General features: G+C 40.4%; 1 protein-coding gene across 3 annotated transcripts in view; it reads left to right on the top strand.

The window, feature by feature from the left end:
* The first annotated feature begins 206 nt into the window (after positions 1–206).
* Cd84 (CD84 molecule) overlaps positions 207–20,151 on the top strand; it is a 37,082-nt gene continuing 17,137 nt past the window's right edge. For 2 of the 3 annotated variants that reach the window (XM_013119126.3, XM_021231909.2), the window contains exons 1-2: positions 825–1,038; positions 7,755–7,865. In XM_013119126.3, the coding sequence (XP_012974580.1) occupies positions 7,820–7,865 (46 nt within the window). In that variant the 5' untranslated portion in view covers positions 825–1,038; positions 7,755–7,819. Of the gene's footprint in view, positions 226–824; positions 1,039–7,754; positions 7,866–20,151 lie in introns of those variants that run through there. The other variant, XM_040738092.1, reaches the window with a different exon arrangement.

Genomic DNA, 20,151 nt, shown 5'->3' with positions numbered 1-20,151 from the left:
TTAACATCCTGTCTCGAAAAAACAAAAAAACAAAAAACATCATCCCTTGGGTTGGGATGGTTCCTCTTTGATTCAGCTGCCATTGAGTCAGTCACCCATGTGCCTGTAAGTAACTCCATACCCACTAAAAGGAAAGAGAACACGCACCACATCTGTAATAAAGAGCCCACTCTGGGATCCCGGGAATTTATGGGAAGAGACAGACAGCAGAGAAGGTAAACTAAGGTAAGTGATGAGAGAGAAACTGGAGGTGGTGCATGATACCCAGTATAGGATATTGCTCACCAGAGAATTCAGAAAAGGGGTTCCCAGAGCCTTGATGAGCACCGTTTGGAACATGGATTTGATGAGCTAGGAAAGGATTTGGTAGATCTAAATGACTTAGACTGGCATGCAAATTAGGTTTATAAAGTGCTAATCTAGAACAAATAAGGAGAGGGCCGAGACTTTCCATGTCACCTGAAGACGGATGTGCAAGATTAGCGTTGAACTAGAGTTCCCACAGAAAAAAAAAAGTGATAAAAAAAGTTGTACTAATAGAGTGTTAAAGCAATACAAAAGAAAAGGACTAAGCTTGTCCTGAGGGAGGACAGTAATTCCCCTGAGTAAATTAAATTGTGTGTATCTTCCTCCTACCAAAAATAAAAATAAAAATAAAAAGAGAAATATGCTGGGGACTTTCCCAGAAGTCAGATATGGCTGATGGAGAGATAATGGGAGTGGCCGTAGCTACAGCTCAGATGGAGAGCCTATCAGACCCAGCCAGACGGAGCTGTGGCAGGCAAACCCAACTGTTCCTCCTTGGCCCTGACCTAAACTGCTTGCGCTGACCCCAATAAGTCCATGGAGGTGAGGAAGTGCACAGAAGTCCCATAGCAGTGGGCCAGGATAAGGAAACCAGACAACTAAGGAAGGCATAAATCTTCATCCTGGATTGAAGCTTGCTAACATTTTGCCTTAGCTGCTAAATTGTGTCAACTGATGATTCAAATGAACTGCTGTGGAGTTTTGGAGAGCCTGTTCACTGTTTGTTAAGAGGTATTATTACATGATTTTGGCATTTTTGTTGTTGTTGTTGTTTTGTTTTGTTTTATACTAACTTCTGAGTGTCTGACAAAATTAGAGAAATCTTTTTAAAAAATTGGTAAAAACAACAGTTGTTTTGCCTCAGTTATTTTAAAGGTATCTTACATGGGTTGGGAAAGGGGTTCCCAAAAGCTGTAAGGCTGTTAAATGAAAATCTCAGAACCAGGGGTGGGTTACCTCTAGGAGTTATTGGCCAGGGAGACCCTAGAGGCCTATAAAATGATAACTGTGTCCTAGTTAGGATTTTTATTTCTGTGATGAAACACCATAGCCAAAGGTAAATTGGGGAGGAAAGGGGCTATTTGGCTTATACTTCCACATTACAGTCCATCATTGAAGGAAGTCAAGACAGTAACTCAAACAGGGCAGGAACCTGGAGGCAGGAGCTGATGCGGAGGCCATGGAGGTGTGTTCTAGCTTGCTCATCACGACTTGCTCAGCCTGCTTTCTTACAGAGCCTGGGACCACCAGCCCAGGGGTGGCCCCACCAACAAAGGGCTGGGTCCTCCCCATCCATCGCTAATTAAGAAAATGTCTTATAGCTGTGGCTTAAGGAGGTATTTTCCCAGTTGAGGTTCCCTCCATTCAAATAACTCTAGCTTGTGTCAAGTTGACATAAAACTAGACAGCAAACACTGCTATTGGCTGTGTGAGCGAAATTTTTAAAGAACAAAACCTGGATGTTTTGACACTTTCAACAAAGATTAAGTGACCAGAGCTGTGTGGATTTATCTCTTCGTCCTTTATTACATTCCTCTGGTCTTCCTGTCTGTTTTTGTGTCAGTACCAGAGTGTCTTTGTCACTGTTATACTGTAGTAGCTGGAGGGCAGCTAACGTGATGACTCAGGATGTATTATTTCTCTTTAGAAACACTGATTGATCTTTTATGTTTCAAGTTTTATCCCACTGTTTTAGCAAATTATGTGAAAAAATATTGTTGAGATCTTGTGTGAATTTATAGATTATTTTTGACAGTATGACTATCAGCATAATTATTAATTTGCTAACCCACAAGTATGGCAGGTCTTCCTTTAATCCAATTTCTTTTCCCAGTGTCTTCAAATTTTCCTTGTAGAGGTCTTTCATTTCTGTGGTCAGGTTTATTTCTAGGTGTATTTTATAAGCTATTGTTAATGGGATACACTTTCTAATTTCTTTCTCAGCAAGTTTGTTATTGCCACATATATAAGATGCTGATTTTTTGTATACTGATTTTGTATCCTACTACTTTACTGAACTTTCAGGATCCAAACATTTTCTGGTTGTTTGTTTGTAGGATCTTTTAAGTATAGAATCATGTTATTTGCAAATAGAAATAATTTAATTTCTTCCTGTCTAGTTTTATTCTCTCTCTTTTTCTCTCTCTCCCTCTCTCTCTCTCTCTCTCTCCCTTCCTCCTCCCCCCCTCTCTGGGTGTGTGTGTGTGTGTGTGTGTGTGTGTGTGTGTGTGTGTGTGTGTGTGTCTTTGTCTCTCCAAGGTATCACTATGTATCCTTGACTGTCCTGGAACTCAATAAGTAGAACAGGCTAGCCTAGAACAGAGAGATCCTTCTGCCTCTTCCTCTCTCCAGTGATAAGATTAAAGGTGTATGTTATCATGCCTATTATATCTTTCCCTTGTCTTGTAGATCTAGTTAAAGTTTCAAACACTGTGTAGAATGGGAACGGAGAAAATGGACACCTTGTCTTATTCCAAATTTTGAGGAAAACAGTCTGTTTTTAAATATTTTACTGGGATATATTAATTATATATGCAATAATTAGTTTCATTGTGACATTTTCATGTATATATATATTTGATAAATTTTGATCACAATCACTCCCCCATTACCCCCTCTCATCTCCTCATCCCCACTGATCACCTTCCTCTTCTTAGTAAAATTTCCTTAGTCTTTGATGTCTTTTTTTTTCCTCCCAGTGAGTTTCAATACAGTTGTTTATAAGAGTATGAGTAAGAGTGCCTTAATACTGGCTGTTGGGGGAAATTTGTTTGTGTTGATTGCTCTGAGACCACCAATAGAGTTCAATCTTCATTTGGAGGGTAGAGTCCATATCAGCTGGCCAGAGTGGACCATAGATTTTCCTGAAAGGTTCAGACAGTGATAGGAGGAGGAAGAGAAGGAGCAGAGGGTTTGCTTGGGATTTTCCACCCGAGAAGTGGAGTAGAGAGCAGATGATTGTGTCTGTGGATCCATTGCTCTGTGGATCTCCCAGATTTATTCCCTAATATTTACTTGAGTTTTATTGTTTAATAAGACAATAAAAGAAATCACAATAAGTGACCATCTCACTGAAAAAAATGACTCTTCCTTCCCTGTAAGCCATTTACTGTGCATATTTCCAGGGAAGGTGGGCCTTCTGATTTCATCCACAGTCCATGACAGGATATTGGTATACATCTTGCGCGTACTTGGAGTTTAAAAACGTAGAATGCACATCAAACCTGGATGTCAGCATCACATAACACACTGACCTTTCTCTGGCTCATACAACCTTGCTACCCTTTCCTCAAGCAATGTTCCCTGGGCCTTAGAGGAAGTGATGTAGATGTCTCAATTATGGCTGAGTATTCAACAGTCACGTCTCAATAGTTCGATGAGTATCTGAAGTTGACACAGGCTACTGCAAAAAGAAGCTCTTCTTATTAAAACAGAGAGTATCACAATCCTATGAGCATAGACATAGTCATTTAGGAGGTAATTCAAGGGACACATGATGTACATTTACTAAGCAACAGCAGTAGCTTCTCTGCTAAGGCCTCTGACCTCTTCAGCCAAAGGCCTTTGGCCATGTTTATAGTATTAGATGCAGGTTTTCTCCTTGGGAGTGGACCTCAAATCCAATCTTAAAGTGGGAGTTATGTCCATGACAGACTTACCTCCACGACACCATTGGTCACATTTTGCCTGTATGCAGGGTCTCCAGCTGAGTAACACTGTTGAAGACAGTTTGTGCCCATCAGCACCTTCCAGCATTATGAGGGCTAGCCAATAGAGAGGAGGTTTCCACCCTAATTCCAGCCTGATTTCCCTCTGTCCTGTGACTAGAGCATGTGGAATCTTCAGCAATACCATCTTATCATCTAGCTCTAGTGTGAAATCAAAAGTGGTCAAAATTGCCCGTATTGTTTGGAGGTCCTGGCGAGGGAGGAGGGGGCCTCCCTGACCTCCCTGACCTCCCAACAACTTGTCAGCATTCAGCCCAGCCATGGCACTGGGATTTTCATTCAGATTCCATGGAAGTCCGAGGGTGTCTGATCCCCTGGAACTAGAGTTACAGATTGTTGTGAGCCAATGTGTGGGTGCTTGGAACCAGACTAGGATCCTCTACAAAAGTAACAAGTGCCCTGAGCTAGCTAACTCTCCAGTTTCATCAACCTCCTTTTTTTTTTTTTTTAGATTTTACTTAAATTATAAACAATCTTATTTTACATATCAATCCCAGTTTCCTCTCCCTCCGATCATCCCGTACCCACCACCGACTCTCCCCATCCCATCCCCCATCCACTCCCCAGGGAGAGTAAGGCTTTCCATGAGGGATCATCAAAATCTGTTAAGTCATTTGGGACAGGGCCTAGGCCCTCCCCTGTTTATCTAAGCTAAGAGTGTATCCCTCCATGGAGAATGGGCTCCCGATATCCGTTCATGCACTAGGGATAGATACATCCTGGTTCCACTGCCAGAAGCCCTACAGACTGCCCAGTGCTCCTAGCTGACACCCATGTTGAGGGGCCTGGTTTGGTCCTATGTTGGCCAGACTGGGATTCTTGAGTTCCACTTGCTCAGGACAGCTTTTTCTGTGGGTTTTCCCAGTGTGGCCTTGACCCATTTGTTCATCACTCCTCCCTCTCTGAAACTGGATTCCAGGAGTTTGACTCAGTGCCTAGCTGTGGATCTCTGCTTCTGCTTCCATCAGCTACTAGATAAAGGCTCTAGGATGGCATTTAAGGAAGCCTCTCCACTATTGTTTAGGGTCCTAGTTGAGGTCATCCTTGTGGATCTCTGTGCAATTCCCTAGTGCCAGATTTCTCTTTAAACCTATAGTGGCTCCCTCTATTGATGTGTCTTTTTTCTTGCTCTCCTCTATTCCTCTCCCCACTCAATCTTCCTGATCCCTCATGCTCTCCTTCCCCTCCTCTTCTCCCCCTCTTTGTCCTACATCCCTTCCCCCTCCTCCATGCTCCCCATTTGTTCAGGGGCTCTTGTCCCTTTCAGCTTCCCTGAGAGACCATGTATTTCTCTCTTACAGTCCTCCTTGTTTCCTAGCTTCTCTGGAGGTGTGGATTATGGACTAGTAATCCTTTTCTCTATATCTAATATCCATATATGAGTGAGTACATACCATCTTTGTCTTTCTATGACTGGGTTATCTCATTTAGGATGGTTTCTTCCATTTGCCTGCAAATTTCAAGATTTCATTGTTTTTTTCTGCTGAGTGGTACTCCATTGTGTAAATGTACCACATTTTCTGTTTCCATTCTTCAGTTGAGTGAGGGGCATTTAGGTTGCTTCCAGGTTCTGGCTGTTACAAATAATGCTGCTATGAACATAGTTGAACATATGTCCTTGTTGTATGAATGTGCATCCTTTGGGTATATGCCTAAGAGTGGAATTGCTGGATCTTGAGGTAGACTGATTCCCATTTTCCACATCAATCTCTTCTTTGATTAGAGTCCTGTCCAGAAAGTTCTTGCCTGTGCCTGTATCTTGTAGTATTTTCCCTACATTCTCTTTTGCCAGTTCTGGAGTTTAAAGTCTCACATGTGGACTAAGATCCATTTGGAGTTGATTTCCATACAGGGTGAGAGCTGTCGATCTAGTTTCATTCTCCTCTATGTAGATAAATGATTTTCCTAGCTCTGTTTATTGCATGTTATATTTTCTCCAATGATTTTCGGCATCTTTATCAAAAGTCAGGTGAATATAGTTGTAAGACCTTGTATTTGGATTCTGTGGTGGTTTGAAAGAAAATGCCCCCCCAAAAAAGTAGCACTATTAGGAGGTGTGACCTTGTTGGGGCAGGTGTGGTCTTGATAGAGGAAAAGTGTCACTATGGAGGTGGGCTTTGAGGTCTCATATATGCTCAAGTCATGCCCAGTGCCTCAGACCACTTCCTGTTGTCTGCTTATCAACGTGTAAAACTCTGTATGCTGCCATATCCCACCACAATGATGATGGATTGAACCTCTGAAACTGTAAGCCACTTCATTAAATGTTTTCCTTTGTAAGAGTTGTCAATTGTTAAAACTAATCATCTCTGACTTAATTATCTCAGTTCCTTCCTATGCCTCCAATCCCTGTTATTCTCTTCCCCATGACTGGTAGTTGGTGATGTTTTCCACTGCATTATTTATTTCACTGAAGTTTTTTTTTTCTAGCATCATTTCAGTTCGTTTTTTCTATCTCTTTTTTCAATTGCACTTTCTAATCTGACATTAGCTTCCTTATTTCATTAAGCTGTTTGTTTATGCCCACTTTCATTTCTTTAAATAGGTTTTAATTTCTTTGACTGTGTCAAAGAAATAAGAACACATTCATAATCATTCTATTAAAAGTTATTTCTAAGTCACTTTGATCAGGAGTCATTACTCTGGGATGTGTGGTTTGAGGAAGAAATGGGCAGGTTTTCTCCATATTTTTATTTTACTCATATGATTGTTTTGCAGGTGGGCCTGTGCATCACATGTGTGCAGCGCCTTCAGAGGCCAAAAGACAGTGGCCGATCCCCTGAAATAGGAGTTTACAGACAGGTGTAGGTGCTGGGAATCAAACACAGGTCCTCTGGAAGAGCAGAGAGCACTAACCACTGAATCATCTCTCCAACACAAGACAAGTTTTCTCAAATTTTTTAATGTTATTTGTGGTTTTGCACTAGAGTTTGCAGCTCAGGCATCTGACTTAATTCCTTGAGGTCACTTTTCTTATTTCTATGAGTGAGCGCAGTGTTCCAGAGGGATCAGATTGTAGTAAAGTTGAGTGATCGTTTCCCTCTGTGCTTCGGGCACTAAGCTCTGTCTCTCTAATCCTACTCTGAGAGCAGAACACCATCAGAAACTGTGTGTCTGCCTTTCGGAAGAGTTTGACATACCTGCACTAAGCATTAAGACTGGGTCTTGGTGTTGTCTTGGCTTAGATGCAGGCAGTTCAGTTGTAGAGACAACTGATGCTGATTCATGAATGAGGGAGTTAACTTACCTAGGTGACAGTGGGCCAATGAGAGGGATACAGTGTTTATGGACAGTGTATTTTTGTGATTTAGAATATAGTTAACTCTGTGGCTGATAATGCTAATTCATTCGGCATATTTATCTCATCTAAATTGTCAGTTCCTTTCAGAAATCTCCAACTCACCCTAGCCTGGAATAGATGCCTCCACTGTCAGAGGTCCTTGTATTTCTTTCTGCTGCAACACATATAGCCATTTATTGAAATTTCCTGTGTAATTATCAGTCCCTCAAGAAAATGATATAAACCCCACAAAAGGAAGGCAGTCAATTACTTTATTGCTGTTGATATTATCAACATCTGTAATATGTCTGGCTCATAGTAGCACTTAATAAATATTTGTTGAATAATTAATTAACAATGAGTAGGCACTGTGTTATATAGTGGAAAACACTAGTTAAGTAGAAAAACACTTTTTAATCAGCACCACTTCCTCTTTCAAGCTTCCTGAGACGTCAAAATTGTACAACAGAGTCTGCTCCCCGAGAAGACTCCAGCCTGACCGGAGATGGCTCCCCACCACATGTGGCTCTTGTTCCTTTGCCTGCAAACCTGTAAGTTCCGAACCTTATTAGAATTCACCTCCTACTTTTCCATAAAATTTTAGAAAGTATGCTTGGGGATGTATTGACATATCCTTTTGATCTATTTTCAGCAGACCATCCAGGGCTTCTGTTTATATTACACTCAAAGCATTGAACTACAGGAAGAACTTAAGATCCAAACTATGTGCTTTATTTCATTAAACCAATAAACCAATCATCCGCCTCTTGATAGTTCAGTCCCTAACTATGCCTTCAATTCCTGTTACTCTCTCCTCCTCCTCCTCATGATCCATTTTGCTGGTGAGGCTTTTCACTGAACTATTTATTTCACTTAAGTATTTCATTTCCAGCTCCATTTCAGTTTGACTTTTCTTTTGTATTTCCATCTCTTTACTTAATCATCTCAGCTTAGTTGTTCTTATATTCATACTATGCCTGGGACATAGTAGGCACTTAACAAACATTTTGTTGGGTAGTTATTTAGTTAGTTAATGCTAGGTCCTGGAGTCAGATAATGGGAAACACTAGCAAGTAGGATAAGAAACAATGCTTCTTTTTATTTTCTTTTTCCCCCCCTTTATTGAAAATAGATGTTTTTCTTATATAATATGTCCTGGTTATACTTTCCACTCTGTAAACTCCTCCCAATTCCTCTCCACCTCCCCTTCTCTCCAGAACCACTCTCCTTCTGTCTCACATTAGAAAAGAACAGGCTTCTAAAGATAACAACTATGACAAAACAAAAGCCATCACACTGAGGCTGGACAATGTAATCCAACAGAAGGAAAAGAGCTCAGCAGCAGACACAAGAATCAGACCCACTCTTTCACACACACAGGAGTCCTATTAAAAAACTGAGCTGAAAGCTGTAACATATGCATAGAGAACCTGGTGCAGCCCCCATGGAGGCTGTGTGCTTGCTGCTTCAGTCTGGGAGTTCATACGAGCCTTCTGAGTTGACTCAGAGAGCCTTGTTCTCCTGGGGTCCTCCATCACCCCTAGCTCTTACACTCTTTCTGCCTCCTCTTCTGTGAGGTCCCCTGAGCTCTGAGGGGAGGGATTTGATGTAGACATCCCATTTAGAGCTGTGTGTATTCCATGGACTCTCTCTCTCCACATAATCTGGCTGTGGGTCTCTGCATCTGTTCCCATCTGCTGCAGGAGGAAGCTTCTCTTATGATGGCTGAAAAAGGCACTGATCTATGAGCATAGCAGACTATCAGTAGGAGTCATTTTATTGTTACTTTTTTTTAAGACAAGTAATGTTTGGTTTTACCCTAGGTCTCTGGACTATCTGATCTCTGGGTCACACAAGCAGTGTCCAGTTTGGGTTCCATCTCACAGAGTATGCTTTAAGTCAAATCAGACACTGGTTGGTTACTCCCATGTAGGCACCAGGTGAAACTTCTCTGTGTTGAATGGGTTGTATTGGTGTTATCCTCCAAAATAGCGCCCCCACTGTCAGTTGGTGGAGAGCAACCCCTTGTGTTAGCCACAGCCTCGGTCACTTGGGGATTTTCATGAGACACCTTGCCTAATAACTAAACCAAATGAAGCCTAGTCCTGGTACTGGAAGCCTCATTTGGTGACAAGACATGGCCAGTTGGGACTCCATCTCCCCAGTTATTAGGAGACCTCATTAGGAGCGCCTTCACATATTTTAGAAATTTTCCACTGTGCTATGTTTCCACGTCATCTCTCAGATGTCCCTCAATTCCAGCTGTCTCTCCCACATTCCCTCCCTTGACCCTGTCTCCTCTCCCTATTCCCACCTGATCCTCCCACACTGTTTCTGTCCCAACATGCCCAAGTTCGCCCATAAAATCTATTCTATTTTCCTCTCCTAGAGAGATTCGTGTGACCCCTCTCTTTTACCTTCCTCTATACATAACCTCTCTGGGTCTATAGATTGTAGGTTGGTAATCATTTATTTAGTGGCTAAAGTCCACATATAGGTGAATGCATACCATATTTATCTTTCTGTGTCTGGATTACCTTACTCAGAATGATCTTTTTCTAGTTCCATCCATTTGTCTACCAATTTCGTGATGTCAGCTTTTTAAAACTTAGAAATACTCCATTGTGAAAATGTACCACAATTTCTTTATTCATTATTCTGTTAAGGAACATCTAGGTGGTTTCTAGTTTGGGCTATGATGAATAGAACAGCAATGAACATGGTTGAGCAAGGGTCCCTGTAGTAGTATCAAATATCTTTTGGGTTTATGACCAAAAGTAGTATAAATTTATCTTGAGGTCGATAGATTCCCAACTTTCTGAGAAACTGCTGTATTGATTTCCATAATGGTTGTACAAGTTTGCATTCCCACCAGCAATGGATGAGTGTTCCCCTTATTACATATCCTCTCCAGTATGAGTTGTCTCTTGTGTTAATAATGATCTTAGCCATTCTGACAGGTTTAAGATGGAATCTCAAAGTAGTTTTGATTTGCTTTTCCCCAATGGCTAAGGATGTTGAACAATCCTTTAAGTGTTTCTCAGCCATTTGAGTTTCCTCTACTGAAAATTCTCTGTACCCCATTTTTTAAACTGGATTATTTGGTTTTTCAATATTCTTGAGTTCTTCATATATTTTAGATATAAGTTCTCTATCAGATGGTGAGTTGCTAAAAATCTTTCCCCAGTCATTAAAACTCTCCCAACCAAAAAAAAAAAGCCTAGGGCTAGAAATATACCAGACTTTCAAAGAAGAGTTAATACCAACACTCCTGGTATTGTTTTGTTTTGTTTTTCCATATGGAGTTAACAATTGTCCTTTCAAGATATGTGAAGGATTGTGTTGGAATTTTGATGGAAAATGCATTGAATCTGTAGATTGCTTTTTATAGGATGGCCATTTTACTGTATTAATCCTACCATGATCCATGAGCATGGGAGATCTTTCCATCTTCTGATATCTTCATCTATTTCTTTCTTCAATATCTTACGGTTTTTATCATACAAGTCTTTCACTTGGTTTGTTACAATTAACCCAATAAGATATTTTATGTTATTTAAGGCTATAGTGAAAGGTTTTTCCATGATTTCTATAGAAGGGCTACTGAATTTTGTGAGTTAATTCTATATCTAGCTACTTTGTTGAAAATGTTTATTAGCTGTAGAAGTTCCTGGTAGAATTTCTAGGGTTACTTATGTATATTATCATATCATCTGCAAATAAAGATACTTTGATTTCTCCCTTTCCAAATTGTATATCCTTGACTTCCTTCAGTTGTCTTATTGATCGGGTAAGGAGAAAATGGACAAGCTTGTCTCATTCCTGACTTTGATCGAAATGCTTTGAGATTCTCTCCATTTAATTTGATGTTGCCTATGAGCTTGCTGTAAACTGTTTTTATTATGTTTAGATATGTCCCTTTCATCTCTACTTTCTCCAGGGCCCTTATCATGAAGGTGTTGGATTTTGCCAAAGACTAATTCTGCATCTAAAGAGATGACGATGTGGGTTTTTTTTTCTTTCAGTTTATGGTGGATTACATTTATTAGTTTTTGTATATTGAACCATCCAGTTATTTCTGGGATGAAGCCTACTTGATCATGGTGGATGATCTTTTTGATGTGTTCTTGGGTTCAGTTTACAAGTATTTAATTGAGTATTTTTGTATCTGTGTTCGTAAGGGGAACTGGTCTGTAATTTTCTTTCTTTTTGGGTCTTTGTATGGTTTGGGTATCAGGGTTACTGTGGCCTCATGAATTGGGAAATGTTCTTTCTGTTTCTATTTTGTGAAATACTTTGAGGAGTGTTGGTATTAACTCTTCTTTGAAAGTCTGGTATATTTCTAGCCCTAGGCTTTTTTTTTTTGGTTGGGAGAGTTTTAATGACTGCTTCTATTTCATCTATTTCATTGGGGGTTATAGATCTGTTTAAATTGCTTATCTGATCTTGACTTAACTTTGGTAAGTGGTATATATTGAGAAAATTACCCATTTCTATTTTATTTTCCAATTTAGTGAAGTACAGGTGTTTTAGGAATATACTTTTGGCTCTCTGGATTTCCTGGGTGTCTAGTGTTATGCTTCCCCTTTTCATTTCTGATTTTGTTAATTTGGATATTCTAGCTCTGCCTTTTAGTTTGAATAAGTGCTTGTCTTATTGGTTTTCTCAAAGAACCAACTCTTTGTTTCATTGATTTTTTTGTATTGCTCTCTTTGTTTCCATTTTATTGATTTCTGCCCTGAGTTTATGTCTTCCTGTCTACTCCTCTGGTTGTGGTTGTCTTTTTGGTCTAGCACTTTCAGGTGTGCTGTTAAGTTGCTAGTGTGAGATCTTGCCAGGTGTTTGTTTGTTTTTTAATGTAGACCTCTTAGAGCCACTTTCATTGTGTTCCTTAAGTTTGAGTATGTTATGTATTCATTCTTATTGAAATCTAGAAAGCCTTAATTTCTGTCTTTGTTTATTTTTAATTCAGTAGAGAATTGTTCAGTTTCCATGAGTTTGTATGCTTTGTGTGGCTTCTGTCTTTTGTTTTCTTTTGATGTTCATGTTTAATCTGTGGTGATCTGATAGAATTTGGGGAATTATTTCAATTTTCTTGTATCTATTTGCACTTGCTTTGTGTCTAAGTATGTGGTCAATTTTGGAGAAAGCTGCATGAGGTACAGAGAAGTAAGTGTATTCTTTTGGGTGAAATGTTCAGTAAATATTTGTTAGGTCCATTTGGTCTATAAAGTCCAGCATTTCTCTGATTAGTTTTTGTCTGGATGGGCTCTCTATTAGTGAGAGTTGGGTAGTGAGGTCTCCCAAATAACAGTGTGTGAGAGTCAATCATGATTTAAGCTATAGTGGTGTTTCTTTTACTACCTTTGGTACCCTCGTGTTTGGGCATATATTTTAAGAATTGCAATGTCCTCTTGGTGGATCTTTCCTTTGATGAGTGTGTAGTGTCTTTCCCTATCCCTTTTGATTAGTTTTAGTTTGAAGTCTATCTTTTCAGATACTAAAATGCCTACACAAGCTTGTTTCTTAGGTCCATCTACTTGGAATATCTTTCCCTACCCCTTTACACTGAGGTAATGTTCATTCTTATGTTAATGTGTGTTTCTTGGATGCAGCAGATGGATGGATCCGTTTTCACATCCATTCTTTTAGTCTGTGTCTTTTTAATTAGGGAATTGAAGTCACTGATATTGAGAGATGTCAATGGCAAACCATTGTTGATTTCTGTTATTTTGTTAGTGGTGGTGACAATAATGGTGGTAGTGGTGGTGATGGTGTGTGTGTGTGTGTGTAGTAAGTGCTTGAAAATGTTAGCCAAGCATAATGGCATATACCCTTAATCCCAGCATTTGTAAGACAGAGGTACAGGAATTCCAGACCATTCTGGTCTACATAGTGAGTTCCAGGTCAGCCCTCTATACACAGTAAGACCCTGTCTCAAAAACATGTATATGTTAGCTAATTCTGTTGCTGTGTTTCACACTTGTATTTCATGCTTTATTAAGAAGGGTCCTGATTCTGTTATACAGAGATCCTGGGCAGGGCTTACCTATTTGTGGGATGGTCCAAGGAAGCTAAACAGAAAAGTGGTAGCAGTTTGAGGTTGAGTACAGGCTCAAACTTACTGGGGTTCTAAAAATGAAACCAGGGATGAGATATTAATTTTGTCAGGCATCCTCAAAACAGGGAGTGGGACCTTGTTTCCAAGTCAGAAGTACAGATCATCCCAAGTGTACCTAAGGGCACAATATGCTCTAGATTCCTCCTGCTGCTCTCCTTGGTAGAGTGGTCCCTTCTACTTAGTGCTGGGCATGGATATCAACACTGCTTTTTTGCCCCCTTCCGTGGCAATCTGAACAGAGAAACAGTCAAAGAGTGAAGGAAAAAAATCTCCATTTTCCCCTAAAATCACTGATACAAGGAAGCTGGAGAGAGTAAACGCATGACTTCTCTGTACTGGAAAAGTTTTCTCAAAACCAAGGTTTAAAGTCTTATGCTCTGATTCATTTTTCTCATGGTTTTGTGAACTTTATGACAAATTGTCTTCCCTATGTCATGGAGCTACTTAGCCTTCAGAGACGGAAACAGAAGAGTCCACCACTTGCTTCTTGTTCATTCTTTCTATAAGTCTTTTCTGTATTGGTTTGATTATTTCCCTTCTTCCTTCCATTTTACTCAACCCTTCCCCTGTGATTTTTCTCCTATCTCCCATCAATAACAGCAAAAATTAACTATGCATGAAACAATCACTCCATGTCTTACACTATATGTCTAAATCCTCTACAATTATTGCTTTGTTCAATCCCATGATATTCTATAAGTTGGATAGTACTGATAAACCCATTTTCAAAGGAAAGCATTGCTACATAGACACTCAGAAGTCAAAAAGTGAGGAATTATGTTTTAGTCAAAGTTTAAATGTATGCTAATTGGAAAGGCATTAGTAAAGCAATGGGTGGCCATGTCCCCACCTCTGTCTGAGATTTTGTGTTTGGTTTAGATTTTTAAAGTATTGATTCGGAGTAAACTAAATCTTAAAAAAGATGACATAAAGTAAAAGTATCTTGGAAAATGGTATACTGCTATAAAGGGTTGTAGGTTTCTTTCAAACGAAAACAAAAAACAAAAAATTATGACTCAGGAATTTCTATAATTATGAAGAGTGACACAGGAGTTCTGTTGCCCAGCCCTTTCCTTCCTCAGTGCTCTCTGTAGCATGATAAATAAAAGACCCAGAGACTGGTATTGGGATTCAAGCTTCAAGCTGAAAATCAGAAAAGCAAAGCAGCTGTCCACTAGCTATTACCTCTACCTCAGAATGAAAGGTGATCCTGTCTCCACCAAACCTCAGACTGCAATCCCAGACTGCTATGCTCTCCTCAACATGGCTAGAGAATCCTGATACTCACTACTGAAGACCCTACTCCTATCTTTTATACCTCTCTAGGGCTGGGATTAAAAGTGTGAGCTCTGTTACTCTTTTAGACTGATTCAATCTCATGTAGCCCTGGGTTGCCTTGAACTCATAGAGATCCATCTGTCTTTGTCTTCTGAGTCCTGGGATTAAAGGTGTGTACCACCACTGCCTGATCTCTATAGCTTGAGGCTGATTTTGCCTTCTGAATCCTTAGGCAAGCGTTTATAAATCATAAATAATATATCACCACATCTCTCAACATCTCTTGAGTTATTTGCAAAATAACTGACTCTTATTTGAATGTTGTATACTCAAGCTATGTCTGTTCATCCTCCCAGGTCTCAAACATGGAGGGAGGTTCTAGCCACAATGCTAACTCTGGGATGGAGAACAAAAAAAGATAGTTTAGCTGCTGTCCCACCCCACCCCCAAAACAAGAACAAGAAATGCTTATTTAAAGAGCCATGAAGAAACAAAGGGCAGCAGTGAGTGTTAAGCAATAATTCAACCCCTGGTTCCTCTCTAAATATCCTTCCTCCTCTCTCCAATGTCCCAACCCTTTCTTTTTCCTGCAGAGTAGTATAAAGTATTATTTTAATCCCTTCAACAATGGTTATTTGTTTGGGGGGTATTTATGGATGAGAGAGAGAGAGTTATATGCCCATGTACATATGTGAGAACCTGCATGTACACCTTATTTTTTAAGACAGGTTCTCTAATTGAACCTGGAGTTCACTAATTCAGCTACGATGGCTGGCCAGTGAGCTTCCAGGGATCTGCCTATCTCTTCCCTCTTCAACCCCCACCCCCATAGTGCTGGAGTTACAGGGGTGTGCTGGAAATCTAAATTCAAGTCCTCATGCTTACAAAGCAATTGCTTGACAGACTGAGTCATCCCTCCAGCCTCTTATTTGTTTTGTATTTAAGAAACAATACAGTGGTCAGGATATGCCAATGCACATATATTAACTTATTTGGCTCTCATGACACTTTGGTTAATTTATTTATTTATTTTACATCCCCATTGCAGCCTTCCCCTCTCTCCTCCCACTCCTTCCTCCCTCTTCCCTTCCACCCCCCCTTCAATCTGCCCCTCCTCCATGTTTGCTCAGAAAAGGAAAGGTCTCCTCCCTTAGGCATCAGCAAAGCATCTCACAACACTTTTAGGAGGTCAGTGTTATTAATAATGTTGCTGTAAAACTGAGGAAACTGAGGCATGAGGGGGTCGCTAACTTTTCCTAGGACTGATGGCTAGTATCCCATGGCATCTGTAGCCACATCCAGGAAGTCATGTTCTTAAACAGCAGGTCAGCAGTGACTTAGAAAGGGGCAGGCCCAGGATGTTCCTCAAGGCAAGACTTTCTGAGGGTCACTTAATTCTCCTCCATTAGTACTCAAACTGGAGGGACCTGTCATATCATCTAGTCCTCAAAGTAGCTCAAAATGACAGCTCTGCTTAGTTTCATTTCCCAGGCAGAATTCCGAGACTTAGCTGCTTCAGTACAATCTTAGACAACTCGCTAGTCAGCAGTGAAGGGACCAGGGAAAAGCACCTTGGCCTAAGTACTGCCATTTTGACTTCAGACTCCATTTTACCTGTAGAGTGAAACAAAGTTCAAGCTCCCAAGCCTTAGGGAAGCTGAGAGCTTTCCAGTGGCTGACGGACCTCCTCCTTAAACAACAGAAATCGCTTGTTATGTTCCTTAGTTCTCTAAGACACTAACTATGGCTGTTCCTAACAACAGAAACTGAAGATCTCCCATTTTGTGTCAATTGACAGTGATGGAACACACAAGGAAAGTCCCCAATCTTTGACTTCTGATTGTGAAAATGGTATCTGTAACTTGCTAACAAATGTTTATGAGTTTTGTGTCTATAAACCCTGCTTCTGGAGGGAGAGGGAGCTGGGATTGACATGTGAAATAAGATTGTTTCTAACCTAAATAAAATAATAATAATAATAATAATAATTTTTAAAAACCTACTTCTGCACCCGCTTGGTGCTGTCAGGAGAAATCAGCTTCCTGAGTCCTTGTCCTACAGCCCCGGTGGGTCCGTGACCACATTTATGGGGTGATTTATTAAAGTCGTTGAAACCTGTAAGTGTTGTCTCTTTCCTTGTTGGCCACAATGGGCTGGTTGCAACAAGCAATACAGCCTGGCATGGATTATGTTTCTTGATCTGTAATTTGAGGCACTGTTGTTATGTTGTAGGTCCCCATTCTATAGATTGATGTGGATTTTCTTTTCAAACAGAGCAGACATCCCAGTAGACGGAAGAAAGGGTGTTCATGCTTATTCTCCACCCCACCCCACCCCACCCCCCAGCCCAAGAACTACTTAAAAACTATCCACTAGTGATAGGAGAAGCATTAGTGATGAAAACAAAACTCTGCATTAAAAGTAGGCTGTGTTCAGGGAAGGGGGACTGATGATAAATCAATATACATATTTGAAACCATAGTAGTGTTGTCTGACCCCAAAAGAAAACACAATGAGTAGGCCTCTTTAATGCTGGTGGTCAGGCGTTGGAACACAGTCCATTAATGAAGCTGTGTGAGGAGAATTATTAGTGCTTGTGAGATAACAGAACAAGAGTCTTGTGACCTCGGTCCTCCAAAGCACAGGATTGTTCTTGGAATGTGCTTTTGTGCCCCTTCTAGATGTAGCAAGTGGGAGAGGATTTGCTTCAGACTACCCATTGCATTTACTGTTGGTATTCAGCCAAGCACAGCTTGTCCTTGTGATTGTATACAGCTTGAACTTGTGTGAACTATGCTTATATGATGACCTTGCTTAAAGCTCAAAATTTAAAAATATCTGAGGCCAGACAGTGGTGGTGAATGCCTTTAATCCCAGCAGAAGCAGGCACGTCTCTACGAGTTCAAAATCAGCCTGGTCTACAGAGAGAGCTCCAGGACAGGTTCTGAAGCTACACAGAGAAACCCTGTCTCAAACAAACAAACAAAAAAAAGAAATTATCTGAGGCTCTAAATAAAGTTAACTAACTATTGCATGAGACTTTAATCCGCCTCATTTTTAGGTTCCATTCTCCCAGGTCCCTATGCCTTTAGAGTGCTGACAGTCAGGAAAACTCTTTCTGATGGGAGGATGTTAGAGACAAGACCTACATAAGATGAAGTTGTGCTGGAGAGGCTGGTAAGAAGAGAGAACAGAGCAGATACATATTCTGAGGTAAAGCGCCCTGGCCTGTACGGCTGTCTTGCATGCCTAGAATCCCCCTCCTCTTCCTTTCTCTCCCCAGAAATCCCATCTACACCTCCTACCTAGCTATTGGACATTCAACTTTTTATAACATCAATCACAGCAATATATCTTCACACAGTGTACGAATATCCCACAACAAGTAGGCTGTTGCCACTCTCTTCCAGCCGACAGTACGTCTAGACCATACTTTCTCCTATCATCCATCCTTCCAGCTGCTTACTATGTGGTCCAATCTCATCTCAGATTCAACAATTCTAACACTAACCATGCCTTTTCCCTTTGATATCTTTCCTGGATATCTCTTTATCTCTTTTCTACTACATGTGTTTCACTGGCACAAAGCAGAAGCAAAAAACAAATAGCAAATCAAGTGAATTGTGTTAGGTGCCTATTTCTTCATCGCCCTTCCTTGCACTCTCTCTCAAACTCAACCCTTCCTTTCCATTCCTATTATAACTCCTTTGGTTCATGCCCCATCCTCTTAAAGTTCTCTCTAGTTTCTTCACAGTATATCTGTTTCCTCTATTACTGAAGCTTTGTATTCTTTATATATATATATAATTACTATTTTAAATTACCCCAACACATTATTTTAATCTTAATCCTCAAAAACTTCAATAGAACCCTCTACCTCTACATTTAAGACTGACCCAACAATATAATTTGTTTCTAGCGCCCACTGTCTCTCTCTCTCTCTCTCTCTCTCTCTCTCTCTCTCTCTCTCTCTCTCTCTCTCTCTCTCTCTCCCCATCGTGTCTCCCTTCTCCATCATGAAAAATCTAAACTCAATTGGCATCTACATCTAGAGAATTCTACTCTTTCCAGTGTTTTTTTTTAACAGCCACAGTTCAAAGTACTCTTTCCCTTTTTGAGTTTTGACTGAAATTACTATTGAAGGACATCATTCATTCAGCTGACATTTCCTACTTCATATTACCCCAACTTAGTATTAATTCCCCTGAGGCTCCTTTAAAGGCATTTTTGTGCCACAAGTTCTCTCCAAAATTGGATTTTGCTGAGATTCCCTCTGGTGATATTATGTTATTCCAGTCTCTGTAGCTTGTAAAAAAATAAATATTGGAGTTGATTGGCAGAATGATTCTTTTTTTCAGAACTGAAGGTTTTTAAGAGCAGATTTGAGATCCACCAAGTAGAACATTTAAAAGTATCCAACTCAGCTTTACTTGAATTATCCCATAAATCTGCTTTAAGGCAGTGGTGGGAGGATCCAATATGGCCTCAGCATCACTGAGTGGTCATAGGGAAGGGCCACGCAATCTTTAAAATGTGTGTGCCAATTGATCAAGTCCAACACCAGGAATAATTCACAGTAGTTCCACTTTGATATTTAACATAGCACCCCTGCTCACATTACACCATTTGCTGCTCACTGAGCCGATGAGGCCAATGGTATAGCTATTATAGACTGAGAGAGGTTTTGTAACTTTATTGAGTTTGCCCAGTTTGGAAGTAGATGCCCAGGCTGGAGCCTGTCTCGTGTGTTTTTCAGCTGTAAGAGGTAGTCTTACAGCCACCTCTCTCAGAGCAGTTGCGTGCCTTTTAAAGCAGCAGAAAATCGGGTCACACCTGTTCAAATTCTTTTGCTTTTTCTCGGCGAGCTTGGGTTCTTGCAACAGCAGCAGCAGTGCACAAAGCTGCAGTATTTCCCCTGCAGCATCACCTACCTATCACCCTCCCTGCTCTTTGATAGCCCAGTGTCATTTCCTGAATGACTTTACTGTGGGGAGTGGAGCATAGCTTAACACCCACACCACATACAAACACTTGTGGTTGCACAGCTACTCTAACACCAAGAAGCTCTTGGCCTTAGCAATACCTCCAACATTTCAGAATATAATGATGGAATACAGCCAGAATTAGATTTCATGTATCTGATTCATCTCATACCTAACTTAAGCCCAAAGAGTAGAATGACAGTTACGCCATAGGACCTCGATTTAAGAAAGCTTTGAGACAGGGGTTGACTATGGCATTTGCAGGACCCAGTGCCAAATGAAAATTTGGGGGCCTCTGTTTGAAATGCATTAAGCATTTAGAAGTCACACAGCACTAGAAAACAAGTTCTAGATCCTTTGAGTTTAGCCTCTGGCATGCTATACCTGAGACACAAGTTGAGATATTCGAGGTGTCCTTTGTGAACACTATCAGCCCAGTAGGATAATTTATCTGGT

This window comes from Mesocricetus auratus, unplaced genomic scaffold (genome assembly GCF_017639785.1).
Source record: "Mesocricetus auratus isolate SY011 unplaced genomic scaffold, BCM_Maur_2.0 Super-Scaffold_100676, whole genome shotgun sequence".
Classification (NCBI taxonomy): domain Eukaryota; kingdom Metazoa; phylum Chordata; class Mammalia; order Rodentia; family Cricetidae; genus Mesocricetus; species Mesocricetus auratus.
Note: the sequence above shows the minus strand (reverse complement) of the source record. Positions and strands in the feature narration are given on the sequence as shown.